Source organism: Drosophila persimilis, unplaced genomic scaffold, assembly GCF_003286085.1.
Source record: "Drosophila persimilis strain 14011-0111.01,24,50 unplaced genomic scaffold, DperRS2 tig00000431-arrow-pilon, whole genome shotgun sequence".
Classification (NCBI taxonomy): Eukaryota; Metazoa; Arthropoda; class Insecta; order Diptera; family Drosophilidae; genus Drosophila; species Drosophila persimilis.
In genome coordinates this window covers 3,735,015-3,751,484 of record NW_020825312.1, presented here as the reverse complement: position 1 = coordinate 3,751,484, position 16,470 = coordinate 3,735,015, and the positions used below count along the sequence as shown (strand labels likewise).

Genomic DNA, 16,470 nt, shown 5'->3' with positions numbered 1-16,470 from the left:
CAAGACCCATAACTACTTAAATTTTGTAACTTTCTTGTCACAATCACCTAAAGCCACCGATTTTTAATTCAATCAGGAACTTAAAATATCAAGAAGCTCAGAAAAGTAGAAGCTTTTACATAAAACAGTTACTGGTGCTATTTTTGTTGGTGCTCCATTTCGCTCCTCTTTCGCAAAATTGCCTAAAGTTATAAGAACCGTTAGAATTGAGAGAGTAAGCACACTTCTCTCAGAGAGGAGACATATAAAGCTACATTATATTGCATTAAAGTCCAGCAAAAGTTGGACAGTGGTCTTGTTTTGAACGAATGAAGACGGTCGGCCCTACTGGTGCTATTTTTTTCGGCGCCACTGTATATATATACATAACGTACGATTACGGATACGGAGCCGGATACGTATACGTAGAGTGTGGCCCGGATTGAGAATACTCTACGGATGCATGCAGATGGGACATGCAAAATGAAAAATCATCAACATATTCCATAGACATACAAAACATATTCTATACATAGGATAATACGTGTGTATAGGCCTACGATAGAGATCGCGCGTACCAGATCTCTAGGCGGCCCATCATCACAGTAGAAAATAACTTAAAAAACGATTGTAAACGATAACGTAAATACGAATAGTAATGGCGACTCCCGGCTATGGTTCACTGATCTGCGCTGGATGCTGGCAATGCTGATGATGGTTGCTTGGGGAAATCATAATATAATACGCTACGCGCTATAAACGAATACTCAATATTGATGAGAGGCAGCTCTTGATTGACGCTGTGGCGGGCGGGGGGCACAAAAACTGCGGGCGAGGCGCAACGGGGCGTGGCAGAGGCACAAACGCAGAAAGAACTCAACTTGATTGGCGGTTAATCGAATGGGTGGCAACGTACGCTAAATGAGCACTGATTGATCGATGATTGATCTGATTGTGATGACAACTAGCCTAAGGATGGGGCGACGGTCGGTGGATGGGGATGGGGGTGGGGGTGGTGGTGAGACAATAACAAAACAACAACACCAACCAACAGAATGCAACAGATTCCAATGGGGGCCGGGCCGGGCCGGGCCGTGTGCGAAACCCTCAAGGTTAATGGGTTTCTACATTCAGTAAGGTGTTCACAGCCCGTTTAGCCACTCAATATAGAAGTACACCTGTAACTCACTTTACGGACACCCTGCTGTACCGATTACTACCTCAATTTACTCTTTTTCAATGAGGCATATTGGTGCATAGATAGTCAGACCCAAGGAACATTGCAAAAGAGAATGCCCGAGAGTCCAAAAACATAATACATGTCGTGTGCATAGTATCTCGGCGATAAGGGTTGTTTTTGTTGCTGCTTTAGGGCTCTACTTCGTTTGAATATATTCGGCCAACCCATTGATAGATCATTTGACATCATTAAGCGGATTATATTGCAATGTTCCAAAGTTTTTCTGTTCAGTAAGAGCCAGATGTTGAAGTTCTAGGAAGCAGGAAACAAGAGTCTCCTTTAAGTTGATAAATTTTTTCCCTAGAACTTCTTCATCAACGCACTTTAGGCCGTTTCCAGTGGAGTTATTGGTGTATCTTTACCCTCGTTTTTTTCATAGCATACTTTTCAGCGATCTCACGAAAACTGTTGCATTCGGTTTTGCAGGATGATATTTGCTAAGCTACAATTTAACTATTTTAGTATACAGACTAGTATGGGGATGTATGTTCATCCAAAGATGCACAACTAAACTAGGATTCGTTACTTTGATTGATTGACTGCCAGAGCGTGTATTTGTGCAACATATGAATGAACATACACAGAGACACACACATAAAAAGATACAAAGGATACACAAAGAGAACGGGGGACAGGGGGACAGGGGGACAGGGGGGACACCATAACCATAAGCAGTTTTGTACTCTTTTTTCTTTCTTCTTTTAGTTTTTGGTGTGTATTTGGACATTTGATTGATTGATTGATTGATTGATTGATTTGGGGGGTGTGGACTGCATGTGGACATCGTGTGTTTGTGTGTGTGTGTGTGTGTGGATGCTTCTGTACGAGCTCTCCCTACAGATAATGGGATAATGTATGCGATTCTATGGACATAGAGAAAGATGCTCGTTCTCTCTGGCGTTGACGGGTGTGGATGTTTGTAGATGTTTCATTTCTGAGCTCTGATTTGTGAATGATACAGGGTATTGTGGTACTGTGGTATTGGGTGGTGTGTCTTTGGGTCTTGGGACACGGGAGTACTTACGCTGCCGCTGCTGCTGATGTTATTGTTGTTATTATTGTTGTTGTTGGCCATGCCCATGTTCTTCTTCTTGACCAACTCCTCGGCACTCTTGATCTCGTCCAGGGTAACGCCCTGGGTGGACCGACGCGTCTCGCGGACTCTCTTGGCATGCGCTTTGCGCTGTGTTTCGCTCTCTTCGTCACGCACGGGCGGTACAAAAGATCTAATGGCAGGAGAGAGAAAGAGTGAGAGAGATGCTATAATTTGGAATTCCTCAAGTAATAAATTATAGAACATATGCTAGCTGAAAGAACAAATCATGCTGCACAAATCAAGGGGAAAGGCGTTAGCAGCGCTGGCTTTTGAGGTTAGACGTCACTTAACGGCAGTGACAGATATTTTTGAGGTTAGCAGAGCTTTGCTTTGAGGTTAACGAAAGACGAAAGCCATCTTGCTTAGCAGCAGGGCTATCTTTTGAGGTTAGGCTCAACTCAACGAACACACAAAACAGTTATTCTTGTGAGGTTTCTCGTATTACTTGAAGAAATTCTTGATTATATTGCCCGTGGATTGCTTCGGCGGTGGCTTGGCGGTCTCCGCATCGCTAGCACTGGCACTAGCACTGGCACTGGCCGTGGAAGAGCTGCCATTATTGCTCTGGGCAGTGGTTTTCGCTGTAACTTGGCTAATCGTTCGACAAGAATCGTATATATTTATATGTAGTACAACAGTTGTATACGAGCTTAGAGCGTACGAGTACTAACCTGCGTATTGGTGGGGTCAGTGCATTCGTCGACGGTGAACTGAGGAGCGTTGTCTTTGCTGTGGCTGCTGTGCCAGTGGGCGTGCCAACGTGTGTAACGGTCGGTTTCCTGCCACAAAAAAGACACAAAACAAAAGAGAGCATGTCATATAAGAGAGAGTGCTGCACAGCGCATAAGAGAGAACACAATCAAGAGTATAGGTAGACGACATTGGTGCGTGGCTGAATATAAGAGATTGTTAAACACAGTTCGGTGCAAAATGGTATTCGGTTCTTGGGTTATGGCGGAAAAACGAAAAAACGAAGTAGCTAAGCGAAAGCACAGGTTCAGTTACGGAGTTACGACACATTACGGTTAGCAGTTATCTATGAGTAGGCGTGATAGTAGTATAGTAGTAGTTGTTGTTGTAGTGGAGTAGGAGTAGCAGTCCACCATGAACTAGATCAGGTATACTCGGAATAACAAGTATACTATTATACCAGTATTCATCAGTAGCATATTTAAGTATTATGTTATCTTTTTTGAGAGCCTATAGAGTGTAAAAGATCAGATCTTTTTTGGCTCTGTAATACTCCCAATAATCGATAGGCATAATCTTTCAACATCTATGCATGATAAAATGATAGTTCTCTCTCTATACATTTGTATCTTATGGATTAAATCGATCCTTTGATCTAGTTTTCGGGGTGGACAGCTACAGGACAGCAGTGTGGGTGTGTGTATGTGTGTTTATCTGTTTGTGTGTGTGTGTGCGGAACAAACCTGTAATACATTGAGTTATCTTTGAGTGAGGCCGATCTTTGTACGCTATAATATGGATTTGTTGTTGCAGCAGTGGATGCTGCTGCAGCTGCTGCTGCTGCTGCTGCTGTTTGTGGTGGGCTTGTTGTTGTGTTGTTGTGCGTGTTGTTGAAAGTACTGGATGTTGTTGTTGTTGTTGCAGTGTTATTTGTTGTTCTTGAGCCCAGCAGCAGAGCGCTTTTGTTGTTGTTATTGTTGTTAAATTTATTGTTGTTATTGCTACTTAGATTATTATTGTTATTGGAATTGGAATTATTCGCAGCTGCAGAGGCAGCGGCGGCGGCAGCAGCCGCCTGTGACGCCGCAGTCGCTGGCAGAATGGGACAGGAGTTGGCCTTTATGCGGGCGCGCAGCTCATTGTACTTTTGATAGAATCTGTGGCAAGCAGCAGCGGCAGATAGCACGTTGGACGTTGGACGTTAGACGTTGGACGTTAGACGATGGTGCAGACGGTGGCAGGCGTGTGGTGGTGGTGGCAGTGGCAGTGGCAGGCGGGCGGACGGGCGGGCGGGCAGCGGGCAGGTTAGATTTTGGATAAGCGGTTTTTTTTTTATGATGAGTTGTTGTTGTTGTTGGTTTTTGGCGGTGCGTTGGTGAGTTTGTTTTCGATTTTGATCGGTTTGTTATCGATAAATGAGCGGAGAAAAAGAAAGAAAAAAAAAACAACAAAAACAAAATTTTAAAACTAAAAACAAAACTTTTTTCTCTCTTGTTTGCGTGTGGCTTTTGGTGTTCGATTCTTATTTTTGGTATCTTTTTGCTGTTTCTGCTTCACTTTGCCGGAGTGCACTGGTTACCGGACTCATGGGAATGGAACTGGACAAAAGGCCTCCCCCCAAATGGGAGCATATGACTCATAGAAGAAGGGAGAGATAGCAGTGGGTGGTCGACTCTTTTCTGCAGAGGGAGAGAGTGACAGAGCAGTGACTGGTACTGTTTCTTCGGAGAAAGAGCATGACTGGGTTGAATGTGTTTTTCCCCAGAGAGAGAGAGAGAGAGAGAGAGAGAAAACGAGCGCATGAGAGCACTGCGGAATATTTAAACAGTTACCGTGCCCAAAACTCGCATATCATTTTGTTCTGTTTGGTTATCAGTTGACGGTTTGATTTTGATTTCGGTTGTTTTTGCACTATGCGTGTGGGGGTGTGAGTGTGTTAGGGGGCACAATGATAAGCGATAAATGCAATCAGCAAAAGTGAAACAAAAACTGCAACTAAATCCACCAATTAATCGATACTTTTGGCAGATTAATGAATATATATATGTATATATATATATATATGTAGGTTAATCTGTTATGTGTGCTATTAGGTATTTGGTATGTGTGTGTGTGTGTGTGGGTGTGTGTGTGTTTGTGTGGCACGCATTTCTGTCAAAAGCTTAGGGTTCTTCTATTCACAACTCACTTTTCATCATTCTCAAAGCTTTGGGTGCGTCGCAATATGACATCGTTGGCGCTCTCCGAGCTATTGCTGCTAAGCTCTCTATCAGGAACTTCTACAAGGAGGAGAGAGAGGGAGAGATCGAATCAGAACAGGTCGTGCTATATATTGAAGTGCGTTTCAGAGCTTAATAATTCGAAGGAAAATCGATATCGATAATATCTACATCCAATAAATCGAATCGCTATCAAGAATGGATCGATAAAATACTTATCGAACGATATATTTTCTTTGATTTCAAGAATGGAATTTAACAAGTACTTCTATGTATAGAAGGGATCCATCTCTTGATGTTCTTCTTTCCTGAATGCTTTGAAACGCACTGTCCTCCAACAAGTACTTACGATTATTAGTGGGACTGTCGTTGGGTGCGCGGGCCATCTTGCGTCGCCAGGGTGCCTCCTCCTCGACTGGATGCTCGAGGGCATGGATCTGCTGTTGATTGGGCTTCACGTTCTCCGCTAAAAGATGCAATGGAAATATGTTTTAGACATTGCAAATATTCGATACAAACAGGCACACAACAAGGTGGAGATTAGTAGCTCATAAGCGGGCCTTAGCACGGAGGGAGAGACAGAGATAGAGAGAGAGAGAGAGAGGGAATTCCTGAATCGAGACGCAAAACAAATGCCGACTACCTTCGCTCTCGCCAGATAGACTTGTGGTGTGCGAGGACTCCGTGGAATCGCTCAGCTCTTCCGCATCGCTCTCGTGGGCCACAGCATCATCATCATCATCAATATCATCATTATCATTATCGATTGGAAGCGAAGCTTCACTACTGGAGGCGCAGTTCGAACTGCTGGCAGCTGCAGTGTGCGTGAATTACAAGCAAGAGACAATAGACACAAAATACAGAGAAAAAGGGAGAGAGAGAGAGAGAACATACATACAGGCATACAGAGAGAGAGAGAGAGAGAGAGAGAGAGAGATTCGGGATTGCTATGGAAGATGAAAGATGATCTGAAGATGATCGTAAAATGCTTGAATGCAAATGATTTGCAAATTATACAAAGACGGAGAGGCAGTGGCAAATGTTTTACGATTACAATAAATGCTCCGACAAAACAGAACAATGTGTGTGTGTTTTTAGCGCGCATGAGAGCCTAAACAAAGGACCAAGTACAGGACGCAAGTTGTTTGTTTCATATTTGATTGTTGTGTGGGTAGTGTGTGTTTTGTGTTGTGCGAGAAATCAAAGAAAGCTTTTCGTTTATTAGGCAAATCCCCACTGAGCTGTACACAGGGGTACGGGCACGGGTACGCACCATCCTTTGTGGCATCAGTTCTCACTTCAACGCGCACCAGTTTGGTGGGCGTCTTGTCCACACGATTTTCAATCGCATCTGAGATTCTGCGAAAAGAAAGACCATTTCTGCATTGATTATTCAAATCGAAAACAGCATCGGGAAATAGCAGCAAGGACCAACCTGATTTGACTAGATGGACGCCGCTGGTTGCGATTTTTGGCCCGCAGTTCTTCCAGGAATTTGACTATTTTACGGTCGGCCACATCGATGCAGGACTGTCCCGCATAGTTGCGTATATCCATGTCGGCCAGGGACTCGACCAGCATCCGGGAGGTCTCCTGCTGGCCCCAGTGCGAGGCGGCATGCAGCGGCGTCCAGCCATCGTTGTCCTGACGATCCACATTGCCGCGTCCCTCCAGCAGCAGGCTCAACACGTTCGTGTAGCCCTTGGCGGCGGCCACGTGCAGCGCCGTGGCCCCTGTCTTCGGGTGCGGCCTGTCCACCTCGGCGGCATCGCTGCTCAGCCAGCGCTCGGCGTCGCTCAGCATCGCCTCCTCCTCGGCCTTGCGCGCCTGCTCCACATCGATGTTCAGCTCCTGGACTATCTTCTCCATGTACTCGATCATGCCCCTGTGCTGCACATCGATGGCCAGGTCCAGGGCCAAGTCCCCGTCGCTGTTCACGGCGGCCACATCGGCCCCGTTCTCCACCAGATAACGTGCTATGCTCACAAATCTACCGAAGAGACAAGATTAGAAGGAGTCAAGCAGGGGCCACTTGGGTGCTTGTGGGCGTGGCACTCTGTGGCACTCACCCGCAGGAGGCGGTGGCATGCAGCGGCGTCCAGCCCTCGTTGTCCTGACGGTTGATGTCGGCACCACGCTTCACCAGAAACTCAACCATGTGCAGATTGTCATCGATGCAGGCCTGTAAACGGATAAAACGGATAAGAAAACGGATAAGAAAACGGATCAGAAAACGCCTTTGTCAGATACAATCGATCGTGTAAATTGTCATCGCTGAATCAGAGGCCGAGCGACGGCACTCGAATGACTCCCCCCAAAGGATGATTACTAATTGATGGAACAGAACAAAGAACACACACCACAAAAGGATATGCAAAGGAAAAGAGCAGGACTAGGCATTGATTCCAGGGATTTCCTCCCGAATCGTTTACATTCGATCGCATAAAGAGTTGAATCAACCTTTGGGGCACTCTCTACGGGTTTTCCAGCCAGGGATTTCCTTAGTAATAAAATGTGTATCTAGTGAAATGTTTTATATTCCCGTGTTTATCTTAATCTGTTGCTAAAACGCTAAAGTAAACAGACGGGACACCCACAGACGCTCCACAATGTTTCTTGGGTGTTTATGCGGATTTCCGCTGAAGCCTCCGCCTAGACATCTTCGACAGCGACGACGGCGACGGCGACGGCGACACAACGATGATATCATCGTGTGGCGGCGACTCCGCCGGCATTGTTGCTTCGCTGGGACCGCCGTGCCACTATCTCCCTCCCTGCCGCCCTCCCCGCCCCTCTCAATCCCTTCCACAGTCCACAGACCACCACAGACCCATAACCAATGCCCCCCGACGAATACCGATAAGCATTCTTTAAAGCAGAAAAGAAAGTAAACGAAACGACACGAAAAGGAAAAGAGCGCCAACTCTATTCCCCTCCAACACCCTCCTCCCAGCCGCTTGCTGGCTTTCTGATAAGAGCCTACGTTTCGAGCTTCTTCTATCTTCTCTCCCTCTCCCTCTCTCCCCCTCTCTTTCGTTCTCCTCATTCTGTGGCATATGGTAATTCACATTCTTCTTTTGGGCGAGCTTCAAAGTGACTTTTTGGCCGTCGTTTAAAAGCAATTTCCATTTCGCAGTAAAACGCATTAAAAAACCCACAAAAAGAAAGAGCTAGACGGAAGAAGAATAGCTGTAAGTAGCGGGAGGGAGAGGGACACAGCTAGAGCGAGAGAGCGAGAGAGAGAGAGACAGCGGGTGGGCCGACGACGGGCAAACAATTTGTAAATCTGGAACTCAGCCAATTAATTAATTATGAACAATTTTGATAAACCGAAAAATGACGGACAAACATCGCTGCTGATCGTCGCATAGGGAAGGGGGTAGGGGGTGGGAGGGGGGTGGGTATAAGAGGGGGCCCACCGCCCACGCGTGACCATCCCATCCGTCCGTTGAACGACCAATGTCCAATGACTTTTGGTATGCAAAATATTTTTTTTTTTGACACGAGCTATTATTCCATCAGTTGCTGCTCCCCTTCGCCCTGCTCCCCGCCCTGCTCCCCTGTGGGCCTTAATGTCAGAGGAGCAACAACGAAATTCTGGGGCTATTTCCATTTCGCATTGAACAGGCAACATCAGATTTTCTGCTGGGAGGCCCAGAGAGGCCTAGCAACAATAAGTAGCAGAGGCGGAGATCCGTATAGCGAAATGGGAATACCCTTTAAGGCAGGGGAATACCCTTTTGAAGGTGAAGAGAGTCCAAAAAGGATCCAAAGTGGAAGAACAAACACACACTCCGGACTGCCAATTGTTGCTCGTCTGTGGTTGCATGCGGCACCATGGACACAGCATACCCAATACCCATGGGGCCTACAGGGTACTCGAAAATTGCATGCTAAGTTTAGCCTTTTGTTTTGGCACGCCATTGAGCGGCATTTTCAGCGGCTGCCACTGCCACTGCCCGTTTCTGCCGCCAAATGTTATTCACCTCGCCGCCACATTACGTATACGCGGCGTATGCCAAAGCCGAGGCGCAACGGCGACTTGTTGAGACGGCTTAACGCGGCTCATTATGCAGGCCGGTTTGCCAAGCGCCATGCACCATGCACCATTTCACCCTTCGCCCATGGCTCTGCCCTGCACACAATCCTTAGTCCTACAACTCACCGATTGGGACTAATTCCTTGGAGAGGACTTCCTGGAAGATTAGGTGCATGGCGAGGGGATATATCAAAAATATAGTAGCGTACAATCCATAAATAATGAATATATTCCCCGCCAACCTTTGACCTATCCCATTGCCCCGCATTGTGGCCGTATGTGGCCCAAAAAATGTATCTATAATACAATCGTAGGACGCTCTAAAATAGACGAAACGACCAACCGCTTGAGTTCAATAAATTACAAATTTGAATTAGCGCCACGCCACACGAGAGATAAAAGTGCAAAAAAGAATCCACACAAAAACCATACATACATATATATGTACAAACGTATCTGTAGAATCTCGAAATCTATATATCTCGAGGCGAATGCTGTATCTCTCTCTCTCAGCCTTCAAATCCGCTTTTCTTGTGGTACGAAAAGATCTCATATATCGTCAGTGGTGCCCCTACAATTTTTGTTTGCCAAATCGTTGTACAACCAACGTCTTCTGCCTGCCTCAATGGCCTATTTGGATATTTTTTTTTTGGTCAGTGGCAGAAACGTTTCCTTCTGGCTTTCTGTTTTAGGCCACCAGGTGGGGAGAGACCCAGAAGACATCTGGCATGGCACGGCCAGGCATGGAAGACTTGTGAAAACTAATGAAACACCAGCGATTACAAAATGTCGAATAAACAAACGATGGGATTGGGATTGGGAGATTGGGTGAACATACACAAAAAAGAAACAAATATCGAATCGATTTCCTAATTTCGAAATCTTCAATTGCGTTCGGGCCCCGAAAATATCTCCCAGATCGTATCTACGGATCAGCGTCAGTAAATTTCCCATTTATTAGCTGTTATTTGTTCAATATTCAATATTTGTTAATAGATTAAACGACGAGAACTTGTCTCACTTTTGGGACAAACTGCAATGGGATTTTGTCATTCGTAATCTTATCTCGTCCGATACCTATTTACCCAAGATTACAGTCTCAAGTGTGAAAACTGTAGACTGATAATCCCTGTACATCGTACACTTTCCCTTAATGCGGTTTTCTGTTACGTCCCTCAAATATTTATTCAAGATTCTGGCTAGAACTATACTGGATTTGTTTTATTTGTTCTTTCATTTAACGTTGAGTAAATCCCAAACCCCTCTGGGCGTGGCATTCGCATTATCCTTTCGCTTAGGGGAAATTCGATACAAATTTCATTTTCAACTAAATGAAAAGCCTTCTGGACTATTTCAGGGCGCATGTCGTCATGGTTTTTGGCAAAAATAATAGTATTTTTCTATAGTTTTCGTTTCATTTACATTTTTTTATGCGTTCATGTATTTGCATCTGTATCTGTAGCTGAAAAATATCTAATAATCGGACCACAGAGAGAGAGAGAGAGGGAGGGAGAGCACTTTTGTTGGGTTTTGTAACACAGAAATGGCATACATTCTGTGGCTTGTGGCTGTGGCTACGGCTGCGGCTGCTGTTCTATTGCTTGAAATGGTATTATGCAATGCAAACAGTACAAGATACAGATACACCGAGATAGACAGGCAATCCCCGAGAGCAGGCACTGCGGACATCACATCAAAAATTGTATCTTTTTTTTTTTTGTTGTTTGCATCATTTTTGATCATTCGCAAAGATTTTTAGCCAGCATTTAGGCATTCAGGCATTCAGGCATTCAGGCAGGCAGGCAGGCAGGCATTCTAGAATCGTTTGTTATTTTGGGTGTAAAACACGAAACGAGAAATAAATCAAATCAAGTGTAGCCGGACCCCGACCGACCGCTACAACCATTTATATACAAATCCATAAGATACAAAACGAAGCAGCCATACAGATACAGATACAGATACAGAGATACAGAAATACAAAACTAAAACTATCATCTTCCACTCTATATACACACGCGTTGCGCTGTTAATTCTTGAGAGGATATTTCATGTGTATCTCTATCTGTATCTGTATCTGTATCTGTAGCTATCTCCGTTTGAACAGTGCGTTTCCACAGCTGTCCGTCCCATCAGAAGCGTTCGTCCGTCCGTCCGTCCATCCGTCTGTCCGAGAGAACCGGGCCAAGGTTAGAAAACACGTCAATAAAGCGCGTTAGCCGCCGACAGACACAATAAACCGCATAAAAATCAACCCCAAACCAAAAACCTCAAACATCTATCTTGGAAATATATATTATTTTTAGTTTTTTTTTCACGCAGCTTTTCCCGCCCCACCCCCCCGCCAACCCCCTCTAGCCGGCACAGGATCTCCAGATCTCGATCTGGTCATCGATGCACAGATCACGATCGTCATGTCAACGGATCAACGATTGTTATGATTATTATGCATTCATTTGGCTGCCTGAAATCTATGGCTCAATTTGAGAGGTATCTTGACAGAATAATTTCTTAATTTATGCGCTCCTTCCCCTTCCCCCTTCCCCTCCCCTCCTCTCTGTGGACTGTAGAAACCAGTAGAATCAATTGCTAATTGGCTGAAATGCACGAGATAATTAAACACATTTCAAATGGCAGGTTTAGTGGCAAAGGAAAACCTTAAGGCGATTCGATTCGATTCGATTCTCAAAGAATGTGCCACAGCTGGAAATGGGTCCATGATTCATACAGCTATAGCTGTATAGCTGGACTCCTACGTATCGGCTCTTTCCACACTGAATATATAGTCTGTTGCGGTGTCCCCACCGTATTTCCAAAATATATTTCTAATTATAATTTTAGACCATGAAAATCGAGAGAAATTCACGCAAAAGAAACCTCGAATTATCCTTGAACTATCCTTATATATATACGTATATATCTGAACACTCATAAACATGTGTAATTTTATGGCCATTTCTTTTCGATAGCGTAGCGGCGTTTTGTAGGCCAACCAAAAACACGGCCGACGGTCACTGTTCCGCCTCCCTCCTCCATTGCCTATATCTTTCCTTCCATCGGTCATCATCGTTTAGACATGGTCCAAGGTGCAAGACCCGTGCACAGTGGTACCCATTTCACGGATACATCGAGAAAATACGAGACCATTTAATGGAAGTATCCGAGTGAATATCTCTCGGCCAATATACGCGCCTGCGATGGGTTTCGGTTTGAGGTATTTCAAAGTCGACTCTAATCGAAAACTGAAAGGAATTTCATTAAAACGGTTCGGATAGGATTAAAGGGGGAGAAAAAGCTCATCCGGGAGTGCGAGAGAGACAATTATGTTCTTTATTCAGATCGAGATGGAGAAGAAGTCTGATAATTGGGCTTTGAAACAAATGTTTGAGTACCACTGTGCCACACACCACGCAGCTCCACCTGCAGCTCGTGTCGGCCAGCGCCTGCCATTGAAAATGTGGTGCAGGTGCCAGGTGTGTGGCGCTCTCGGAGGTGGTGGCTGTTTGCCTGTCAAAGCTTATGAATGAATGAATGAATGAATGAATGAAGTCCCAAAGGCAAAAGGCCCTTCAAAAGGAAGTCAAGGAGGGAGGGATTGAGTGGAGAGAGAGAGAGAGAGGGGGACTTACAAATGATGGGATAATTATTATAATAAATGCAATCGTGAAATTCTGTTTCTGTTTTGCGGTTTTTTTCAAAACCCACAACTGGAGAAGCCAGCAGGTAATTCAAAACGTTTCACTGTTCTAATCTCCCTCCCTCGTGCCCTCCACCTCCTGCGCCGCCAATTGCTAGTATTATCATTTTTTAGTTGTAATTACAGTGAACCCCCCCCCATTGTGTGTGTGTGTGTGTGTGTGTGTGGAAATTAGCATCTGGTTAACAAGTGCGCCGTCGCGGTTAAACGGTGAAAATCTACGACTGACTCTCGCGGGAGACAGGCACTGCCACGGGCTCTGCTGGCACTGGCACTTGGAGTCGCAGCATAATTAAAATCAATTATCCACAGAATTGGAGCAGACAGTGAGTGCTAAATGCGAGTGGACGGACAAGCGGGAAAGCGGGATAATCATGCAAGATGACAAACAGCAGATCTCGAGAGTCAGCTTTGGTTAAGCTTTTAATGATGGTATTTCTTTCGAAAAGGAAATACATATATAAGCTGGGGAATCCAAGCGATATAGAAAGAGAAATATCATCATCTTCTGATGGTAAATGGATTTGTTTACAGAGATATTCCATTCGCTCTGCAATTCTGTCCTGTAGTCCTCGAAAAGATCCCAATGAAACATGGCCTCTATCAATATTATTGATTTTCCAGTAGTTTTTTAAGGCAAAAGTATAACAGATTATACAGAAACTGGCTTTAAACAGAAGAGATGAGCACTCGATCAAACGGAAATATCAAAGGGTTTCGGTATAACTTGCATTCTTAATTCATTATTTCAGTATTCATTTTCTTTGGTATTTTTTTGTTGTTCTGGCCAAGAACAAATCGCCAGACAAATGAGCGAATATGTGGAAATGATTTTGCGAAAAATAATTTTTGTTTTTCCTTTCAATATTTAAACTCGCTTTCATGTGTGTTGTGCGATCCGGTGCGATGCCAGAAAGAGGTATTGTATATTTTCTTGCGATTTAAAAATAGAACATTTTGAGTATTTTCTTATTTAATGCCCGTTGCCCGTGGCCCGTTGCCCGTGGCCCGTGGCCCGTGCCGTTTGCTGCTGTTGCTGTTGCTGTTGGGGTTTTTTGGGTATTCATTCGACTTGTAAATCGTCGGCTTGCATTAGGAATTTATGTATTTGTTGTATTGGTTAATGTTTTAGTGGTTGTTGCGGCGGCTGTGTGGCTGTGTGGCGGTGTTGAAACCGCAGAGAGAGCACGAAATACGCAACAATAACTACAACTAGAGAATGGCACGGCACAGTGGGGCAAAGCTGTATGGGAAGCGCTTAAGAATTAATCGGGATTTGTGACCTTGGAAAGATTTCCCTTAAATACCGCTCAATATTAGTTAATCGGCTATAAATAAAACCATAGGTATAGCCATATGCTAAGCCCTGGCAATACAAATACAAATATTTCGCCTTGCAACAATTTAACCACCGGGTCAGGCAACACCGCCCACTGTGCAACGTCAGAGGCGCAGTTGGACGCAAAAGTTTCGAAATGCCAGCACCCTGCAGCCACGCCCCCGCACCCCTCACACCCCCATCGGGTGGTGATCGCGTGATGCAGGCAATTGCAGGCGTCTGATGTAATTTAGGGATTCAATGGGGGATAAGGACGCACCTGATGCAAGGCCGTTAGGCCGTCCACATTGGCAGTATTGATGTCGGCGCCCTGGTCGAGCAGCTGGATCACTTCATCCTTGTCGCCGGAGAGGCAGGCGGCAAGGAAGACACAGCCGGAGCTGAATTTGATGCGGCGCCCGTGCTCGTGGCGGGGCGTGGGCGCGGCCCGGTTGGTGTCCGACTCCTCCCAGCGCTTCAGCTGCTCGGCCCGCTTCATCATGGCCGAGTTGTTGCGCGCGTCCAGGGTGGACATGATGCGGCTGGGGGTTGGCTGGCTGGCTGGTTGGCTGTGTCGGGCGGACTCCGAGACGTGTTCCACTAGGGATTATTCGGTGTATTGATGGTTACTTGCGGTTTTTTTAGTACTTAGTTTTCACTAGTAATTTGAGTATTTTTTTTTTTTTTTGTGCACTATTTATAGGAAAAATGCTTGACACTTTCGATTTTCGATCTTTACACTTTACTGTTTCTTTCCGCTCCTCTTTTGCTGATTATTGTTTTTCTATTTTCCACTCGATTCGTGTATCACTATGTGTGTGTGTGTGTGCGTGCGTGTATTTGCTCTCTGCTTTATCAGCGAATGGAGAGAGAGATGATGGCAAACTTCTTGGCGTTTCGTTTTATCGTGCTTCTTTCCCACTCCACGGCACACACACTCGCTCTCTCTCTCTCTCTCTCTACCACACACTTACGCGCGTTCTCTCACACACACGACGACGACACACATATGCAGTTGTAGTTGCCTGTTCGCTCGCTCTGGCTTACAGTTTGTTGCATTTATCACGCACCTTTTTGTGGAATTTGCTTTAAAACACACTATCTTGCCATTCTAATTCTGCAAAAGACATACAAGAAGAGAGTGAGAATTGAATATGAACAAAAAAAAAACGTTTTTGCCTCCTTTTTTCACTTTGTTTATCATTCGCAGGGCGCTCTCTCCCGCTCTCACACTCGCTTAACTACACACACACACACACACACGTGCACATGGATAGGGCCTGCATGCAACACTGCCGTATTTTCAGCATGGCTGTGTGAGTGTGTTACCAATTTGACATAAATTCAACAGCCGCGACGCTGACGTCGCGGGTAAATAGAACGAAAGATGGAAGCCGCTCTTTTTTTCACGCACGCAAATTTGTCTTTAAAATGTATATAATTTTTAGTTGCACAGCACGGAAAAAAAACTCTTCGTTTTGTGTGTAATTATGTAAAGGCATTTTTACAGCTCCCCATTCCACCGCACAACAGCACTCACTCACTCAGTCACTGACACACACACACACACACACAAACACGTACGCACGTAGAGAAAAATGGATTGCAGTAGAAACTTTTCACACACCAAAAAAAAAATCGAGAAACGCAGGGCACGCACCTTTCCCCTGTTTGCGGCGGATCCCTTTGAGGTGGCTTATATGGTCGGTCGGGCTTATTGGCTAGCGGGCGCTATGCTTGCGCGCTTCATTCGTGCGCTGCACAAGTATTTCACTTTATTTTGCATATTTTCGCTCGACAAATTAGTCCGCACGAAAAAAACGGCACGGCAGAAAAAATTGTAATCAGTGTGACCGCGGACTTATCGATAAAATATACCGTCCGACCCTCAGAAATATTCTCATTTAAAAAATATACTGTAAATATACTGACGAATTCAAGTTTTATTTTACATATTCCTCGTTTTTGATCTTCCGAGGAATATTCTCAGCTATATAGAACATTTAGCCAAGCTCACATAGTTTTATCCGATTAATGAATCTATTTTCTAATTGGCTGGCTTAATTTAAACACTCTCTTTTATTGGATTTCTATATAACGTTGAAAAGAAATTTATTAGATTGATGAAATCGATCAAATATTTCAATATATATCGATATACCGTAAATATACCGTCGGTTAAATTTTGACAT

At 44.8% G+C, this 16,470-nt stretch overlaps 1 protein-coding gene across 2 annotated transcripts in view; it reads right to left on the bottom strand.

The window, feature by feature from the left end:
- Positions 1 to 16,075, bottom strand: part of LOC6595926 (protein phosphatase 1 regulatory subunit 12A) — a 32,722-nt gene extending 16,647 nt beyond the window's left edge. Inside the window, exons 1-9 of one of the 2 annotated variants that reach the window (XM_026989950.1) lie at positions 15,939 to 16,075; positions 14,559 to 15,395; positions 7,294 to 7,406; positions 6,660 to 7,214; positions 6,498 to 6,583; positions 5,574 to 5,690; positions 5,194 to 5,284; positions 2,987 to 3,094; positions 2,232 to 2,445 (exon numbers count right to left, since the gene is read on the bottom strand). In XM_026989950.1, coding sequence (XP_026845751.1) covers positions 2,232 to 2,445; positions 2,987 to 3,094; positions 5,194 to 5,284; positions 5,574 to 5,690; positions 6,498 to 6,583; positions 6,660 to 7,214; positions 7,294 to 7,406; positions 14,559 to 14,813 — 1,539 coding nt within the window. In that variant the 5' untranslated portion in view covers positions 14,814 to 15,395; positions 15,939 to 16,075. Of the gene's footprint in view, positions 1 to 2,231; positions 2,446 to 2,986; positions 3,095 to 5,193; positions 5,285 to 5,573; positions 5,691 to 6,163; positions 6,336 to 6,497; positions 6,584 to 6,659; positions 7,215 to 7,293; positions 7,407 to 14,558; positions 15,396 to 15,938 lie in introns of those variants that run through there. The other variant, XM_026989949.1, reaches the window with a different exon arrangement.
- Positions 16,076 to 16,470: the final 395 nt, after the last annotated feature.